General features: G+C 38.4%; 2 protein-coding genes across 7 annotated transcripts in view; one reads left to right on the forward strand and one right to left on the reverse strand.

The window, feature by feature from the left end:
• Window positions 1-3,168: 3,168 nt before the first annotated feature.
• hmgb1b (high mobility group box 1b) lies at window positions 3,169-6,785 on the reverse strand. 5 transcript variants are annotated; one of them, XM_044032153.1, is made up of 6 exons: window positions 6,633-6,699; window positions 4,885-4,939; window positions 4,352-4,507; window positions 4,119-4,264; window positions 3,847-4,021; window positions 3,169-3,753 (listed from the first exon to the last, which is right to left on the reverse strand). In XM_044032153.1, the coding sequence occupies exons 2-6, from the start codon at window positions 4,897-4,899 to the stop codon at window positions 3,622-3,624; spliced, it is 624 nt and encodes a 207-aa protein (XP_043888088.1). In that variant the 5' UTR covers window positions 4,900-4,939; window positions 6,633-6,699; the 3' UTR covers window positions 3,169-3,621. The 5 variants fall into 5 exon arrangements, with proteins under 5 accessions (XP_043888088.1, XP_043888090.1, XP_043888089.1 ...); XM_044032155.1 differs by having other exon boundaries at window positions 6,585-6,649; XM_044032154.1 differs by having other exon boundaries at window positions 6,616-6,634.
• wdr95 (WD40 repeat domain 95) overlaps window positions 6,714-20,123 on the forward strand; it is a 30,843-nt gene continuing 17,433 nt past the window's right edge. The window contains exons 1-7 of one of the 2 annotated variants that reach the window (XM_044032150.1): window positions 6,714-9,267; window positions 10,354-10,579; window positions 15,563-15,586; window positions 16,901-16,954; window positions 17,047-17,130; window positions 17,256-17,321; window positions 18,437-18,667. In XM_044032150.1, coding sequence (XP_043888085.1) covers window positions 9,200-9,267; window positions 10,354-10,579; window positions 15,563-15,586; window positions 16,901-16,954; window positions 17,047-17,130; window positions 17,256-17,321; window positions 18,437-18,667 — 753 coding nt within the window. In that variant the 5' untranslated portion in view covers window positions 6,714-9,199. The remainder of the gene's footprint in view (window positions 9,268-10,353; window positions 10,580-15,562; window positions 15,587-16,900; window positions 16,955-17,046; window positions 17,131-17,255; window positions 17,322-18,436; window positions 18,668-20,123) is intronic. The other variant, XM_044032151.1, reaches the window with a different exon arrangement.

Genomic DNA, 20,123 nt, shown 5'->3' on the forward strand with positions numbered 1-20,123 from the left:
ATAAATTAAAAGTTATTTTGCGGCTGGAAAACTGCTCACTCCTCGCACCAAAGTCCATAGAGAAAACCAGAGATTTTACATCACAGCACAAACAATGTTGATCCACTGCTTCATCCATCACTAACCTCAAAATGAAGTTATTCTTTGACTTTGGTGTTTTAAATCCTTTGTTTGGTCACACAAACTTACCAAACGAGGCAGCAGTAGACCTGCAGCTGTGAGCTTGAATCGCTGATTTTCTCCATGGACTTTGGTGTTGGGGATTTAGCTGTCTACGAACTTCAGGCTCAAGCTTAAAAAGACTGTTGTAACAGAGAGATAAAAAAAGCATACACACGAGGTGAGCCTTTTGTTAAGAGACTAAAATCTGATGATCCTATTTTCCCCTGCCAGCAGCCATGTTATCAGTGAGAGAGAGACACTGCAAGAAACCTGAACTATCCCTTTAAAATGTAATTAAATCAGACTATAAATTCAGTCACTGCAGCACCAATAGGTCAACTTACCAAAAAGTGAAATGTTAAAATTATATATTTTCCGTTCGGTTCCATGACAGATTTTTTACTTCTGTGGTCACAAGTAAACGACAAATTGTAAACAAAACAAAAACAGAAATGGCATCAAAAAATATACGAAAGTGCACAGCATGACCTCCAAACAAGTGCAACAAATGGAGAACTATAAAAGCTGTATCCATAGTGATGACTCAGCCTTGTAATCCTCACTGGCCACGCCCCCTCTGACATCACTCCATGCAAATCCTGCAGCAGAAAAAAAACTCTTAACAAATTTTTTTGTTGTGGTTACAAAAAACATGCGGTATCGTGATAGAAAAACAACATAATCGAAGTGTCTTTATAAACCAAGCAACATTTCAAAGGGAAACAAAGGAGCAAGCACATTATTCAATAATTCACTGTGCTTTGCTGAATCACCCTGTTTTGTATTCCCTCCATGGATTTTGGCTGGTGACGTTCCAGGGTGTTGGAGATGAAATGGACGCATTGAGCGTCTGCCTGCAGTGAAGGTAAAACCCACAGGGAGCCTGTCAGAGGGAGGATTCATTCATTCATTCATTCATTCATTCATTCAGAGACTGCGAGGCGTTCATTTCATGTGTGAAAGGAGAGAAAACAAAACACTCTGGTCTCAAACTGCAGCCGACTCTGCTGTAGCACAGAATATAAACACTGTATGTCAGGTTTGTCAGTGAAGCAGCGTGAATGGAAGAATAAAATCATGTTTGATGACAAGGATTTTTAAAGCAGAGTAAACCTGCCTTTTTAAGTTTGGCTTTTATTTTTCATTCCTATTGAGTTTTCCCTTTTTCTTATTTTAATGCACTATTTTTATGTAGAATTTATCTCAGCCACTACTTTAATTTTACTCTATCTATCTATCTAGCAAGCTATCTATTTTTCTTTGTTATATAAATAATATAAACATACAGTATAACAAGGCCTTGTTTGTTTTAAAGTACATACTGTGGTGTGTGAATATGGGTGTAAAATATGTGTTGTATTTTATTTGTATAAAAAAGGTGATATATAAATAAAGATTGATTCAAGTGCTAAAACATGTGCTAATGTGCTGCTTGTTGCTACACAGGAGGAGAGAAAACACGCTGAACGCAGACGACGGCGACACTTTTTCTACGAGAACGTTTCTTTGTGTCGGTTAAAGGACAAATGTCGCTGAGAGCGCTCTGATAAACAGACATGAAAAAAACCTGCCTTTAAGTGACTGTGAGGCCACCGTGGCTGTGAGACTGTGTCTCTGGTTACAGGCAGAGGGAAATCCATCCCATCCAAGGATCACAAAGGATCTGTTCCTGCACTCACACGGGAAGAAAACACACAAAGTGCTTTTTGTTGGAAGACCGGTCACTTTATTAGGGACAGTGGCAGGAGTGCTTTTCTGCAGCCGTAGCTCATTTGCGTCAACATTTGCGTGCTCAGAGTTGAACTTCTTCATACCTTGGTTTTAACACACTTAAGTAACTTTTGCCTCTCTCTCATCTAAAACCAGTCCAGTCATTTTTGTCTGACCTTTGGCATCAAACCCAAAACCCACCAAATGGATCAAATAGATAGAAATAGATAAGTAGTTTCTGAAATACTCAGATCAACAGCCATGCCACGTTTCTCGCTTATTCTTAAGCTCAGTTTAAACTTCAACAACCGCGTCTTGACCTCATCTAAATGTCGAAATTCATTAAGCTGTTGTCATGTGATTGGCTGATTACATGCATTAACACACAGTTGACCAGGTGTATCCAACTAAGTGACCAGTGAGTCTATAATTCTAGTAGTAGTTGAAGCGTATTTTCCAATAGACTTCCATTCAAATACAGTTCTTTTTTACAAACGGCAGGGTCGCCCCCTGGTGGCTGTCCAGTATGTTCCAATTTCCTGGTTAACCTCAGTATAGAGCCAAAAGACTGCCAGTGTTTGATGCTTTATCGCTCATGATATAATGATTTAAAATCTGCATTCTCTTTACAAAACTGAATTAATTTCTGATTTGCTGAACAGGAGGGGGTGCAAAAAAGTTTAACTTTCTTTGTTAAGGTCAGAAAAATAAAAACTGCTTTTACTTTATGCATGTATGATTATGTGAACTTAAATCAGCGCCTCCTTCTGGGTTATATATATATATACCGTTATTTTATATATTATATAAATAGCCGATACAGTGTGTGGAAGCTCAGTGTGTAGAATTAGATTATTGTTTGGTAAATAATGAGGTGCTCAGTAAAGAGAAACATGAGCCTTAACACACTCAGAAAACTATTTATTACAGCGCCCTCTGTGGCTGATACATTTTCTTCACTCCAGTTGTCACATATTTAATGTATTTTTTATGCGTTGTTTTTTAATTTTTTAGTTAACTATATATATTGGTTACTTTTTTATTGCCTTGTTTGTAATAATTGTTGCTTTATTACTTGGACGCCTGTGAACCGCTTTGTGAAATTTTAATTCCGTGAAAGATGCCAAATACATGCAGAATCTATTATGTTCTTAGATTTACATGCACGTTTTGTGTTTCTTTTTTTCCCTTCATATTCTGTTACATGCCAGCTGTAACACAAGACAACACTTCCTCTGTTTCGGATCGATCAACCATCGATGTTCTACACGAGAATGAAGGAAAACTCAGAACGCCTTTAAAAAAAACCGACCTTTATTGAAGACATTCTTTAATGTCGACAGCTGCATTTGATATTAGAGTGGTATTCAAAGAACAATAAAAAGACATTGGGACGGCACATAAAAAAATATTTCTCAAAACAAAGAAAAATACACTAAACAACTCAGAAATCTCATTTTTGAGTTGTAACACTTATAGACTACTTACTTTCTTACAGATTCATAGTCCTCCTAAATAGTTACGGAATATGGCTGGGATAAAGAACTACCACTAGAAAAAAATTGCAAACTTAAGATATGTAGTGTTAACTTTACAAAATAAAAGGGGAGGCGTAACACTGTACATCATAAAAACATTAAATATACACATGTTCTTGTTCAATCAACTTCTGTTTCATAACGGTGAATCGAGTATATTAGGATTATATGGCAAAAATCAAAACTTGGGAGGCTCCATCATCATTGCAGTCTACTCGTCATCGTCATCGTCGTCATCGTCGTCGTCCTCCTCTCCCTCCTCGTCTTCCTCCTCCTCATCGTCCTCCTCTGCTTTAGCTGACGCTGAATCCACTTTGCCCTTTGTGCGGTATGCAACAATATCCTGCCGAAAGCACATAAGAAGGAAGTGAATTCCCCCGCGAGAGTAAAACGTGTTTATTTGAAGCGCAGCCTTGTTTACGTGATGGAGGCTCACCTTGTCGTATTTCTCCTTCAGCTTGGCAGCTTTCCGCTCATACGGCTGCTTGTCCTCTGCGGCTGTGCCGTTCCACATCTCTCCCAACTTCTTTGCCGTGTCCCCGATGGAGAGTCCAGGATGCTCGCTTTTGACCTTGGGGCGAAAGTCTGCGCAGAAGAGGAAGAAGGCCGACCTGTGGAGAGAAAATGTATGTCTTAAGCTCATATAATAAACCTTACACTTTGAATTGAGGGAGAAAGAAATGTATGTAAGTTGGCGATGGTACATACGGTGGTCTCTTGGGGGCGTTGGGGTCCTTGAAGCGCTTCTTCTTCTGGCCCTTGGGGGGAATATAGGTCTTCATTTCCCTCTCATAACGCACCTTATCCAGTTTGGCCATGTCTTCAAACTTGCATTTCTCCTTTTGTGACATAGTCTTTGGGGAACAGACAAAAAAATGTTGCTTTTAACAAGAGAAAGAAAGAAATTATTTGGATTTGAAGATGAAAGTGATAAATTTTACCTTCCACCGCTCAGAGCATCTCTTGGAGAACTCTGAGAAGTTGACAGAGGCTTCCGGATGTTTCTTCTTGTGCTCTTCGCGACATGTCTGCACAAAGTAGGCGTACGAGGACATTTTGCCCCTCGGCTTCTTTGGATCCTTCACCATCTTGATTTTCTAAAAACAGAGACAAGTTTTCAGTGAAATCCATCCAGTCCAGTCATGCAGTGTAGAGGGAATATCTGAGGGTTCGTCAAACCGCAGGGAAATTTATTAATTAAATAAATTTTTTTATGTGCCTTAAAATAGTGATTTGTTGTGATTCAGATTTTCAAAACACATCAATGTAAATGTATGACCATTTCAAGCAACTGTCATCCAGACATATCCAACCTATCAGCGTGGGTCGCTTAGTTGAAGATGTAGGCGTACCCACGTTTCTAACGCAACTTTTAAATGTTAATAGAGAAAAAAAAACCCTCTCTGAATAATCACATCGTCAAACTCTGGTACTTCATGTTTTGTTGAGTGAATGCATCATTCTGCCTCCCCACCTGTTTGGATGTCATCGTTTTTTTTGGCCGATACCACTTCTTTATTCCACTTTATCTGTTATAAATATATAAATACAGTTTTACAATACCAAATGATACACAACAGTTACAAATTATTAAACAATACTTGGGATAGTACATGTATATAGGGCTGCAAAGCCACAATCAATTATTATTTGCCAATTATTTTTTGATTTTTTTTATCGTTTTTTTTCCAATACTTCAAATGTCTCAGATTTTTCAACAATTTCTGACATTTTACAAACCAAACTAGAACAGATTAATTGGGAAATAATCAACAGATGTTTTGATTATTCGGTTAGTTGCAGCCCTAGCTGCATATATTTTCAATAAAACATTTTTTCTAAATGATGCACATTTTTCAAATTACTAATAATATTCTAATATTCCTATTCCTGTGACTACACACCTTTTTAATATATATCTCCTCTTTCGTGGGATGGATTGTCACATCATTTAAACATTTTTATTTTTCAAAACAGTCTAAAAAATGTGTTAAAATACAAAAAAAACACTCATCATTCTTCAATTATATCTCTATTGTCTGAATATGGCTCCATTGTCATTATTCTTACTGATCATCCATGCAAAATAAGTAAAATAATGATTTAAATGATTTTTATTTTTTATTTGCTGTTGGTTTAAACAAGGCCTTAATATCCCTGAAATCAACTGCCTCTGGCTTTGTCAGTTCAGCCCATTGTTTAAAGAGGGAGGTGGGAGGAGGAGGGCGTCTGTGGTGACTGATGAGCCATTGTATTAAGGCCAACATAATAATTTTTTTATTTTTTTTTTTTAAATACTGCATTAAACTATACGTCACTTATATGATTTACCTTCAGCGTCCAGGCTACGTGTGCAGATAAAATACAAGTACTTAAAATTTAAGTTATTCAATTGCGGCACATTGTGTTAAATTATTATTATGCAGCACCTGCCTGTTAAAACATAAAGCTAACCGGCAGATGAATACATTAGCATTTGCATTCATCGTCTATGATCTTCTCGCTAGCTGGTTAGCCGCTTGCTTTGTGTCCTTTGCGCTCTCAGCTAGGCTAGCTAGTTAGCTGGAATGCTACACAACTTAATTCGTGATGCGGCGATTATTAAAATGGCTGATTTGCGCTGCTAACAATGGCTAACGGGACTGTTAACAGACTGCGCGCCCCTGCATTGCGGCCTCTTATTTCCCCCCGGAGAGACACGGGCGGTACAGTGTGTTTAAAGTTTCAGTCAAAGTGGTGGTGATGCTCTAGTCTGCATCCCTGGACCGTGTCTGTCTCCACAGCAGCAGTAGCAGCGCTCGGTCAGCGGCATCAACGTCTATAGAGTTCTCCATTCTAGCAGAGCGCTAGCTCCCCTGTTAGCAACATAGCCAGGCTTACACGTACAGGTTCGCTGTTAGCTCAACGGCTAACGAGGGCTTTCACACTGGCGCGAGCGAGTAGCGGGCGGCGGTACGACTGCGCGTGTATTAATTTAAATTACAGTTATTGTCAGTTTTGTGCAAATACGTAGCGAGGTTACGTGTTTTTATTTTAGTATTGTGTTAGCAGCGCACCCAGCTCAGTCACGCAGCTACACACATGTACAACACTAGGCTAAATATAATATGACAGCGCGCTGTTCCATCCATCCATTCATTCATCCATTCACTCATCACGCACAAACCCACTCACCCACGCGTTAGTGTTTCTGTTGCAAAGTTACCCGGTCACGGTGCTCACCTCTACAGCGCTATATGAGGCCACGGCTGTGCGACTGTACGTGTCAAACAATGGGAGGAAGAGCAGCGTCAGTGCGGGGTGAGTAGTGAGTGATCCTCCTCTCTGTTTATCCCTCTGTCTCCTCCGGCTGTTGGACATTGGCTGCCGCCAACTCCATGGAGCATCTTATTGGACACCAACGCCTCAGTCCCGCATACTGAGCGACTGGTTTGTCCATAACAAGAGAAAGTGATGGCGCTAAACTTGAATGACGAACAGCCAGAGGTTTAATTCGAAAGAGGGGACACAGACGTTTGGAGTGAACGCGGGACAATGCGACTTAAAGATGAAATATTAAAGAGCTATATTGTTGTATTATAATGTCCACATCTGTCACGATAAACTTAAAAAACCATAAAGCCACTTAAATGCTTGGTGGCTCCTTGATAATATTTTTTCAACTATTATATAGTAGTGGTGGGCCGTATGAGCTTAAAATGATATCACAATATATCAACTATCTGTTATAATGTGATAAACGCTTGCCTTACTGACAGTATATTGTTCTAACAAAATGATATCGCAATGAGAAGATAAGTGATATATAGTTAAACATTAACAATGCATGTATGATGCAAAACTAATCTATTACAAAAAATATAGAAACAACTCCATTATTATAACTGTTCCAGTGATAAACTATTGTATTAGGGTACGTTCTAACAATAAACTATCATGTTATAACGTGGAACGTATATTATTATTATATTACGCTAACTATTGTATTATGTGCAATATATTGTTCTAACAAAATTATATCGCACTGATAGATATTATAAAATAAAAGTGTCTGTGTTGAGTTAGAACAATATGACGTTCACATTAACAATCCATTTATGATGCAAAACTAATCTATTACTAAAAAACATACAGAAACAACTCCATTATTTTAATTGTTCCAACAATAATCTATCATCGTAAAATGTGAAACTTATATGATTCTAATACGTACAGTATATTGTTTTTACAAAATGGTATAGCAATTATGGATATTTCAAAATAAGAGTGTTTGTGTTGATATAGAGTGATATATAGTTCACATTAACGATGCATTTATAACTGTTCTCACGATAAACTGTCGTATTACGTATGTTCTGTCTATGTGCAATCATAGTGTTAAGTATTTAATATATATTAATATATGAAGTATTTCCATATTAAGTTTTCTTTTTTTGATTTCTGCTCAGTTAAAATAAGTGTACCTATGTTTTAAACACACACACTGGACCTTTTACATTTTTTTCAAAAATACACTTCAAAATTCAGGTTTGTACATAGTGAGTTCTTTGTCTAGGTCGATATGAAATCTGTTGACTTTGCAGAAAGAGAAGCTGTCGAAACTAAGCGGAGTGAAGACGCCTGTTCAAACAGTGAGGAGAACAATACTCTTAATAATACTCTGTTCTTAAGCTCCTCTCTTAAGATGACCAGGACATTTATGAACCTTTTTGATTGGTTTATCTGCAGCTGACCTTGTATTTTGTGAATTTATAGGACTCGATGAGTGTTTAAAGAAATAATTAAATATATTATGATGTAATTACCTGTCGAGATAATGCTGGAAGATTCAGTCAATACTTTGAATTCGTCTTCTTCTTCTGTTTTTTTTCTGGGTTTTTTTGGTGGGTTGATACTTTTTAAATTCACTTCTCCAAACCCACTTTACTGATCTGCCTTCCTATGTTGATGTTATCCTTTCATCATGTTAGTGAGACTTTTTTTTTTTCTTTGATCTTATTCTTTCGGCTTTTTTTTTATTATTATTTTGATATTTGACAATGTTTAGGGTTAGATTGTTATTGTCTTGTTTATGTCCATTTTGTTTTTACCTGCAATATAATATACATTTGTATGCTCTCTTGTGTCGATGTAATGGATTTTGTTTGTATGATATCGTATAACGGCACTTATGTGTTTATTCTTGGTTTTCTTTTCCTTCTTTCTTTACTTCTCTTGCAAATATCTTCCACTTTTATACCGATTTAATACATGGACATCTGTGATTATATTCTTTTATTTTTCCTCCCTTTATAATTATGATTAAACTTCAATCATAACAAACTTTGTTATGGGCAGTACGTGTATATAGGGCTGCGAAGCTACAATTATTTTGGTAACTGATTGATAAGTTTGAGTGATTTCTTTCACTCACACAAGATAAATGTATTGTCTTTTGTTAAATATATTAATTCCTTCGGCAGCTGTCGTTAAAGTAAAAAAAAAATCATCATAGCCACTCAACTAATGAGATTACCATGGAAACAGTGCAGCGTAATACTTGTTTCAAACAAAGTTTAAGCAGCGCATGGACCAAAAACTGTTCACTCCCTTTTTAGTTTTGCAGTCTCAGTTGTCACTCTTAGGTTTCTTAGTTACCATGGGGTCACCTGCTCTTCTCAGGTGTTAACCAAGAGTGAGTGTCAGGTAGACTGATATTTGGATCGGTCTGATTCACTGTGTCTTTGTCGACGTCTGTCTGAGGAAATGTGCTTCAAAGTCAACATTTAGGACACAATTTAAGAACAAGAATGCCTGCGGGGAGAAACGTCCGCTCTTCCTCAACTCCTGGAAGATTAGAAACTCAACATGTGACCAGGTAATGTGCCATTCTATACTTTTTAAGATGAAACATTTTACTGTCTAATCCAGGGACTAAAACACTAGGTGGGAGACCTAGTTTTTGTTTCTCTTGTCATTATGCATTAATCTCTGTCTCACTCACAATTGTTTACTGTTGTCATGGTGCTCAAAGTGTCACCTGTGGCAGGAAAACAGGATATAACACAGGAAGTGTGATCACATAGGACACACATAATCACAGCTCTGAAATTAATAGTGTGTAGTATTTTTCCAAAGTTTGTAAATAAAAAAGTATGAAACATGTATAACAAAATTATAGTCACAAGTACAGCGTGATTTCCAGATCAAAAGGGATTAAGCAGCACTGGGTCCAGACTTTAACAGATATTAGGACAATGTAAATAAAAAGAAAAAATATATATGTAAAAAGTAATGTGCATGTATATGGATGAATGAATAAATGAATCCATAAATGATGAATGCATTAATAAAATAAAGATAATACAGGAAAAAAAATACTAAATTGAAGAAATGTATTTATCAATGGGTTTTTTGATGGCCGACTTTAACGTATTAACTTATTTATTATTTTATTTATTTATTAGTTATAATAATGTTATTTATTCATTCATTTGTTCATCTATTATCATGTCATTTATAGTCCTGTAGATATAAAAGACTCTTTACAAAATATGAAATGTCAACACAAAATCAAAAGTCTTGAATTTAATTACAAAACCATGCACCAGATATATTAAACAATTGACGTAAGCTTTCAGATTTGCTCCTGAAGCCAACCAGAAATAGGAATATATTCAATAGCCACCAGGGGGGCACGAGAGGGAGGATAATGAGCTACTTTACATTTGATTTATAACATCAGTAAACATTTTCTTGAGGAGTTAATCTCAATCACAAGTGTTGGCTCTTCTTGCAAAAACATGACGTCACATATTTTCCATTTAGAGAAAAACAGACAATAAAAAATTGTCAATATTGGCTTAAAATGCAAAAGTATAAATGTAAGTCTGTTCCATGGAACTGTTTAACCCTGAGGGGGATTTTACAGCATTTCACCCAAATACCCTCTCAAATCCACCAGCCTCCTCTCAGAGCTGAGGTGTACGGGCGAGAGGAAGCGAAACAGCTCTGGGCCTGAGCGTCGGGGTCACAGAAGTGCAGTAAACAAGGAGAGTAAAGAGGAGCCTGAGTGGTTCATTCGAGAGCTGCTGAAGCAAAACAAGCGAAGACACTCTGTGACACTCGGGGAGAAGACGCCGACCCTAAGACGTCAACGGCACAGCAGAGGTTCGATTCGCAGCCTCAAGGTACGAATTTAAACACATCTGTGTGAAAGTTACAGCACCACATGTGTCTTATCTAACCCCCCTCCCTTTATTTCAGTATTTATGATCTAATGTGCATACAGTATTAAAGCTGCAGTGTGTAACTTTATATACTAGTGAATGTTGAAATTACTGTGTGATATTTGTGCAGATCTGTGAGAAACAAAGATGTTCTCCTGATTTGAAAATTGCACAAGGTAGTTTAGCGATTTCGTGATACCAAACTTAAATATCTAATATATAAATATATAATATAAAACATTTTTTTCTCCCATTAAGAAGAAATAAACAGCCCACAACATAACTCAGCTAACCCCAAGGAAAGGGTGCCAAAGAATGGAACTGTTGGGGCTTTTTATTTTGGTACCATTCCTAATGGAAACACAAAAAATGACGTAGCGAACGGTACTCAGCCGGGGTGGTGCATCTTATGTCACTGCTGACAGGTGAAAGGTTGGAAGCGTGACGCCGGTAAAGCGAGATAGCAGTGGACAGTTGGAATATGGACCTAGAGTCGTCCTTTCACGAAGTTGTGGAGTCTCACCTGAGGAGTGGGAGGGAAAGTCTGATGTCACAGCTCCGCCTCCTTAGCTGAAAAATGCCAAGATGCTCCCACAAAATGTCCAAATCCTCGTAGTCCTGACTTAGGCTGTGTCCGTGTGACACAACAGCAGCAGGAGAAGACGTCTTCCTCACAGCAACGTCTCTGTCGCTTACCGCAAAAAAACTGGACAGTGTTTTGGCAACAAAGTTACACAGTGGAGCTTTAACACAAAAAAAAACCTCGTTTTGTAGGTTTCTTTAAACTATAGCACAAATGTTGTGGTCCAGCTGCAAAGGAAAGGGTCAAAGAAAACTTTCAGATACGATCAGATCACTACAGATGAGCTTTTATGCTTGTGTCATGTATCTGACTTTCATGTGAATGTGACTGTCCTTTGAACAGGCACGCATATGCACACTGTAACCTTTTTGCAACAACATGAAAGGTTGCCACGCTGCTGCAGGTTGATGATGTTATGACATGTCCACATATTGGATATACTGTATATCTGATCGAGGACCACACTCTCTATGAAAATCGCAGTTAATAATTTGATTTATGGTTCAGGAAAGTTGTAAAAAAAATGGGTCAGTCTATACCAAACACTGGAGGAAAATGAAGCTTCAGGTGGATCTGGATCACAAAAGCTCTTTTACCATGTGTATATGCTGCCATGCCTTTGAGAACAGTTCCTGCCTTTAGCCTCCAGGTGTCACTACAGTGTCGCGGTGCTGCATTTGCCCATCGACAGATGTGAAATAAACTCAACTCAAGCTTCAGCTTCGAAGTCACCAGGAGCTGAATGAATGTAATGTAATGCCAAAGACGCCATGTTAAATCAAGTCAATGATCAATTTACTTGCAGCCTGACAGCACACGTGGCAAGACGGTCAATCCCAGAGGCCGAGAGCGGCCGTGTTCCAGGCCAAAGTAAAAACAAACACAGTTGCTGAGCCAGCTACTTAAAGGAGCCTCAGGAGAATCAAATTCAAGCTATCAAGCTGACAGGGAGGATGGAATGACGTAAGAGGCATTGGTTGAAATGCAGAGTCTGAGGATTGCGAGTCTCAATAAATTATTCTATTAGTCTGAAATCTGACTTTGAAACATGTTATTATGACTGAAATTATACCAAATAGAACTTCTAAAAGTCATATAATGTGATTGGGAGTTGAATCACTAATCCATAATATATACATTTAGTTTGACCAGAGCCAAACTCAAGCTGGCCTACACAATCTGCACATGCGTCTCAGTTCGACCATAATGGCCATTGCATGGCGCTAGAGAGAGAGAGAGAGAGAGGCCACCAATAATTTGCTATGTCAGTATAGTGAACATAGACACTGAAAGCTTCATGTAAATGAAACTCACCCAAATTACAGATCAAAGGAAGGTCTGCTGCATGGCTAGTGGGAACACAAAATATGAAAATGTGTTTTTAACTATTAGGGAATTGGTAAGGTGGAGTTAATCGGGAGTATTTGCGAAATCATATATTACGATCTACTCACACAACTGTGAGAGCCCGTGGCACCATCTAGTGGAATGAAACAATTGATTTTTTTATGCTAGAAAAATCAATACTCGGTCTCTCAAAAGCGATGTAATATCGTCATGCAAAATATCGTGATATTTCACTGTATCGATTTCCCCCCTCAACCCTTTTAACTATAATTCCTGTAAAACTTATCGAGATCACACTAAAACTTGGTCAGACTGAAGTGTTTGCTGCTCCTGAAGGCCAACAAAACGATACAGATACACCAGTCAGTGTTTAGGCCGTAAAGTGGAAATTTGCCTTTGGCTTCACAAGGTGGTTAAAAAGATTCTCAATCAATACATCGAAAATGAGCATGGTTCCATGTCCATATTTATAAATTCAGAGAAATGTTTACATTTGGTTTGACAGACCTCTGGAAATATCCTTGGTTGTTTGATGCCCAAGGGCAGTTTTATGAATTATTTTAAAAGGTGATGGCAGAATCAGACAGATTTGACGATTTGCACAGAGCTTCACTTAAAGCTTCCACTCAAAAATAATTAAGCTCCTTGACATTTGGTCGGATGTCATTGAGGGGAAACTTGGACATTTTCAGTTAACATTAGTACAGACCGAAAATGTTTACATGGTCTTTTAGTAGTTGTAGTAAATAAATTCTATCATTTGTCTCTAAACAATCTAACCACTGTAGAACATCTCTGCATCTATGACCTACAGTTTAGGTAATGCATAATAGTCCGTTTTTTGGGCTTTCTGTTTTAACCTGCTTTTCAGGAAAACGTCTCACTTCTGGTCTTTCCCTATAATTTTACCAGCCATGTTGGGAATTCTTAACAGACTTACCTGAAGTCTTACTTAATCATATGAAATCATATGATCAACAGTGATTAAAATGTGACGAAATCCAGACCCGCACCTTTCTCACCCCACTGCTGAAATCCACGCCTTCATAACTTCCAGACTCGAATACTGTAACAGCATTCTTTATGGCGTTCCCTCGACTGACCTCCAAAGCCTGCAATACTTTCAAAATTCAGCTGCCCTGTTACTCATCTGCACTCACTCCAGAGACCACATTACCCCCATCCTTCCACAGCTCCACTGGCTCCCTGTCTAATTCCGTATTCAGTACAAGCTCCTCCTCATCACCTACAAAGCCCTTAATTACCTTGCCCCTCTTTGCCGCACTGACCTCCACCACCATTCCCCCACCTGCTGTCTCGACGCTGCCGATGCCAACCTCCTGACCCTCCGTCACCACAACCAAGCACCGAACCTTGGGGGACAGAGCCTTCTCTTCCGCTGCCCCTACCCTCTGGAACTCCCTCCCACTACACCGCTGGAATTCCAACACACTACAGACTTGACATGCTACTAACTAGCCACATTCTAAACCAGAAACTGCCTAATGCTAACAAGCAGAAGGGGGTATGTCACCCCATTTCATCCAAAAAATCAGTTCCCAACAAGTGCTGGGTCAAGGGCAGTCGTCCAAATGAACGGTGTAGACGAGGTAAAACCATAGCTTGACCTGAACTGAACGTGAACTGTGCATGGAAAGATATTTACTGATTAGACAGGAATGTGCTGCAGAGTTCAGTGTTCTGTAATTCCAGTAAAGGGATTTAGAAAAGCAGCTGAGGTTGTGTGAAGCCTTTTACTACTTCCATCACTTTGACAAATTATACAATTATCTCAACAATTCAGTATAGACACTGCAGGGTAACCTCGACTCCAGTTACATCCTTGAGGAATTAGACTGTGTCTCCCTGTTATTTTATTAATGATTGAGCAAAAGTGAGTCATGGATCAAGAAGCCGTTGCCAGGAAACTGACAAAATGAAGGAAGGCAATGAACACCGGGAGCATGGTCTGTCATCCGGCCATGGGCAAACACCTAATATACATGTCATAGCAGGTGGTGGCTTGTTGTGGCCATTACAGAATAATGCTCTAATTAGAGGTGGAGCTCTAATTGTTTGAGTTGATAATTACACAGTTTCCAATTCAAGCACATAAATCCTGGTTTAAACGTTAACATTTCATTTGATAGTTTGCCAAGTGACAAAACTTAATGACTCACAAAAAAAAAGGTAGAAGGTTTCATTCGACTCAATGGCAACCAACCACACACTATCCTCCAGACGGTTTAAAACTGTATTTGCTGCTTTTTCTTTGTTTTGCAAATGTATGGATTTAATGAAGTTGTTCATTTAATTTAATTATGAAATATGGAGAGATATTTTGAATTCACAATTAAGAAAAGCACAAGTAACGGAGGAGGTCAGTGCAGCTTTTAAAACAATCAAGACAGCAACAACTAAAGATCAAACTTCTATGTGAAGACATTGTGGTGTGGTGTAACAATATATGCTGACGATATAAGACAATTCTTGTGGTTTGCAACAGTTTTCGAGCATAGACTGTAACCTTAATCCTGACCATAAAAAATGGACATAGTCTTTCAGGGTTCCTCCTGAAGCAAACCAATAAATAAGGATATACTGAATAGCCACTAGAGGGTGACTCCTCTGGTTGCAAAACAACTTTGAATGTAGGTCTATTGGGAAACCTCTACTTCTTCCCACTTGATTTATTGTGTCAGTAAACATTTTCCTGACGGGTAAATAGTTCATAGCTCATCCTCAGAACATGATGTTGATTGTATAACTTATGTTACAAAACAGCTGGTGTTATCCAGTAGGAGCCTGGTTGCGGGGGAGGTCTCTGAACTTGTGGTTGTAATAATGTCAACTTGGCAGCGAAGCTTCAGATTCTGATGAATGACGTTACGCTCGGTTGTCACTCGGTGTTGAGCAACACTGTTTTGGTCCATTTCTAATTTAAAAGTGTGGCTCGACAGAGTTTTAGTGTCAGGCTTTAATGTCTCCTCTCTAACCTCGATCTGTGTTTTCAGCATACGGACTTTGTGAACTGCCTGGTGAGTGAATTTGAGTGGACTGGGGAAAAAAACAACTTAATTTAAGCTGATTAAAGGTCCAGTCTGTACGAATTAGTGACATCTAATGGTGAGAGTGCAGATTGCAGTAAATGGAGGACCCTTCGGCCACTCCCTCTGCCATTTCCTCCACCTTTTTTTGGTTATGTGTCAACTTTAATTTTTATTGGTGTAGTTCTCTATTCTGCGTAAAATACATGACCGTTGCACAGAAAATGACAAAAATAAGATTGATTTTTTGGATTTAATTTACCAGTTTATTGAGGTAATTCATTGATGGTCTACAGTACAATCATAAATATTATTTTCTGTTTATCCATATATGTAATCTGTCATTATCCCAGGTCATTTTACTCCCAACTTACCTTATCCTGTTTTATTCTGAAAAACTCACCATTGTCTCTCATTGCAAACTCCTTCACTTCCGGGTTTTTGCTCTCATCCCGTCCCTTCGTTGATTAACAGACACGCCCCTAACCACTCACACCTGTTTCTTGTTAACTCACCTCCTCTTTTGTATATAATGGTGCGTTCCAGTTGTAGTTGGAAGTCAGAATTTCCAAGTTCCTTGTTATTGTATTGTTCCCATATTGGTCAATTTGTGTCCGTGGTCATGCTTCTACACTGTTTGTGTTTGCAAAATACCATGGAGAGCTGCTATTAGCTAGCATGAGACATGTTTGCGTCTATTTTATGAAGTCAGTCCCAGTTACGACTTTTGACCGGAAGTTAGCCTAGCTAAGATTCCATTCACTTTCAGATAAGTGTTCTGGCAATTCCACCGTATTACTTCTCATGTGTATAACCACTCTTCTCTCAAGTCACAAGGTCTTTGTACTTTTTGTCTTGTGAACTTTGATTTTCATCTGAATCTTGTTTTTTATTCTGCAATGTCATGGTTAAAATAGGTGCAGCGATATCGGCTAACATAATGAGCTGATGTATGAGTGTTGGGAGTGTTGATTTGTCCTGCATTTTAAAGTATTCTCTGACTAAGACAGACTAAAAAGCGCTCACCCACAGCCCACATAGTTTAATTAAGTGAGAACCAGGAAATAAAAAAGGGACAGGACTGCATTATTTTTGAAGTGATTCTACACCTACCCTACACAAAATCCAATATCTGCCAATAAACCTCCCTAAACGTTACACACTGGACCTTTTTAAACTTGTTTTCTTGTTGTGTTGTGTTGTGCATTGTGCTCTTGTTCAATAGTCCCAATCAACTTGCAGAGTACTTATTGACTCGTGTCATAATATATTGTCCCCCTTGTTCCCTCTCTCTCACAAAAAAAGATTGATGAGACAATATCGCTCGACATCCTCCAGAAGCTGAAAGTAGAATTTGAGGTACGTGTGTGTGTGTGTGTGTGTGTGAACTGCTCACTGAGAGTCTGCTTCACACACTCCCAGAAAATGTGACTGTATATTTCTTCATAAAGGACTTTGAGAGACATGGCTCTGGATGCATCGATGCAAGGACTTTTGGACGTCTTGTGAAGAAGTGTCTGGGGTCGCCTCACACGGTGAGACTCTCTTATCTCTGTGTCTCACTCCTCAGTAATTAAAGAGCAGGATTTCTGCAATTACACGATTAATTTGCAATAACTGATGTTGTTCCATAATTCTTTTGTCCTTTCAAATTTCACAGACCAACGAGCAGATTCAAGGCTTGTTTAAGAAGATTGATTATTCAGGCCAAGGGAGAATTTCATGGGTGAGATGGAATTCATATTTGTTTCTCATGCAACATTTTTATTCAGCGCCTCAGCTCGCTTTTTTTTTTTCTCTGTACACGTGACAATTCTAGTAAACACTGACAGAGAAAAGCTAAAGGCCACAATTGTTTGGAGGCACATGTGTAACCAGAATTGACCTTAATGCAGTTATTTTTGTTAATTAGCTGAATGTGTTCCATAAGTTGTACATTTTAAGTCCAATTGTTCCACACAGCAGGGACTGACAGCAATGTTCTTCATTATCCCTAAAATATGCTTCTCTAGTGAAGAAGGAAAAAAGGGGAAACAATATTTATACAAAGTGGGAAAAGACAGTGGGTAGTGCAGACTGTTACCAACTGTCCTGTGCTGCATTTCAGAATTAATTGTACAAAATTGTGTTTTTATTAATTTACACAAGTGGCAGTAATCTTGGAGTCCTATGTTATGGTTGGTGAGGTTCCTCCGAGGAGTTCGAAATCCAAATTCAGGAGGTGTTACGGTTGAAGAAACGTGTCCCAAGTCCAAAAAATGGGTTGACTAATTAAAAAAGGGCAGGGACAGGGGAGTGGGGGTGGTCAAATAAATAGCAGGAAAACTCAGACCTTATCCTCATGGAAATGAAACGTACTGAAAGTTTTCTGGCAATGTCTTCATCCACTAAAAATCTAATCACTAAAAAACGACTCGAAACGCTGTAGTACATATGCCACACCTGTACGTGGCACTGTCGATTAGATTAGATTGACCATGTGACATGTACACTGCGTACAAAATTCTTTTAAATAAAGCCATGTATGAATATATAGTCATATAAACAGAGAGAGGAAGAGAATGAAGAAAGCCAGGGGCGACTCAAGTAAGTACACAAAAACAAAGATACGTTAGCGGATTGACCTAAATTTGTTTCCTTGTGGACAGCCCGTAAACATAGAACAGGAAGTGAGAAGAAAGGTCAGTAACCAAAATAAAACGTGTGATTAAAAACAGAATCCTGAAAATTCTACGCACTATCGCTATTCTCTTCACGTTCAAAAAAACACACAGTTTTTTGACAATACAGATGCACCGGCTGAACATGTGCTGCTAACAAACAATAACGCTTGTGTCGCAGGGTCAGTTCTGCGCACACGTGCTGCAGGAGCACAAGGAGAGGGAGGAAAGTGCACGACGCAGCAAGCAGGTGGCTTTTACTTTGCCTGCCACTGTGAAGGCGCTGGGTCAAGGGATCCCCGTCGTCAACATCCGCTCCACGCATGACGGCACCGTGGTCACAGTGCGGGAGGACGGCGCCGTTTGTCTCTGGAGCCCTGAACTCAGACTCCACAAGACAAAACACTTGTTTGTATGTAAATGGCTTTTAAATATTTCCCTTTTCTGTTTGACTCTCGCCCACAAAGCTCCCTGTGCTGAAGATTGAAAATAAACACAACTAAAAAAGAAAAACAATTATAGCCACAAGGGGGCAACTCTGCTGGTTGCAAAAACAGAAGTTAAGTTTATTTTTAATCATTTTCATCAGGATGATTGTAACCACCAATTTCAGCTCTTCTTTAATAAAATATGTTGTCAATTTTGTTAATTATGTTCCCATTAAGAGGACAATAGATGCTAAACAGTGGCACAAGTGGACACTGGTAGAATTGTCTGAGTTGCAGGTGAGGTCTGTGGTCGCAATCGTAAACCTTGAGGCTTAAAAACAGAAAAATAATGTTCATTTTTAAATAATCTATAGCCTTTATTAATTTTAAAAATGGGTAAATTTACTTTACTTTACTACACTTTATACAAATATTCTGCCCTTGCTAGATTTGTTTTAAAGTTTTATTTGAGAAACACTAAGCATACAATAACTCATTAATTCGGTGTACAGAAAACAGTTTACAGTCTATGTGTTAGCTTCACGCTAACCTCTATGGCAAAATACATTCATATGCTAACGGTTAGCATCGGCCACGTTCCTGAGTCGCTAAATTACGTATTTATAATAACACGAACTTCATCATACACAGTCTGTACAAACGACTACAAAGTAGTAAAACATAAAAAAATTAATCCTTCCGGGCCAACTACGGCAACACAGGAAGAACATTAGGTGGAAGAATTGTAAAGTGTAAAATATTCCTTATACAAATAAATTTAGGTTTCTCTTTCGATCAAACGGGGGAAACATTAGTGAGATGGGGACTATTTTTAACTGCTGACATTTTCTGCCGCAGCAGAACAGAGTGAAAGTCAGAGCCACTGATCAAACTACAGCGCTTGCGTTCATTAAATGACAGAGCATGTGCCGCATGTGTCGCGGCGTAACAGTCAGACTCACTCGTGTTTGAAGGCAACTGTGAGGTTACGCCAGCAAAATACTGTGGATATAGCAACGACACAGATTAACTGACTGTTTGTTTCTTTTTTTTAATGGCAGAAATATGGATAAAGAATATAGACTTTAATGTTAAACATCAGCCATTTTACACTATATTCATTACATGTTAGTTGAACCTTCTCTATAATTCGGATATTTACATATTGTGTGGTTTTAACTTCTAATTTCTTGCCTAATTATGTTATTAATTCTTGTCCTTTTTAATGTAAAGTGACTGAGTTTATGAAAAGCTCTATATAAATAAAATGTATTGTTATTATTACATTATATGGTTATGACACATTATCATTAGACATGTATTAAAACTGATTTCAGGACCTGGACCCTCCCTCTCACTGACAGAAGTGAAAACAGACTTCAGCCTCTTCACAAGAAGATTACCAAACAAAATCAAAATATATACACTAAAAGGACAAAG

Source organism: Solea senegalensis, linkage group LG8 (genome assembly GCF_019176455.1).
Source record: "Solea senegalensis isolate Sse05_10M linkage group LG8, IFAPA_SoseM_1, whole genome shotgun sequence".
NCBI lineage: Eukaryota > Metazoa > Chordata > Actinopteri > Pleuronectiformes > Soleidae > Solea > Solea senegalensis.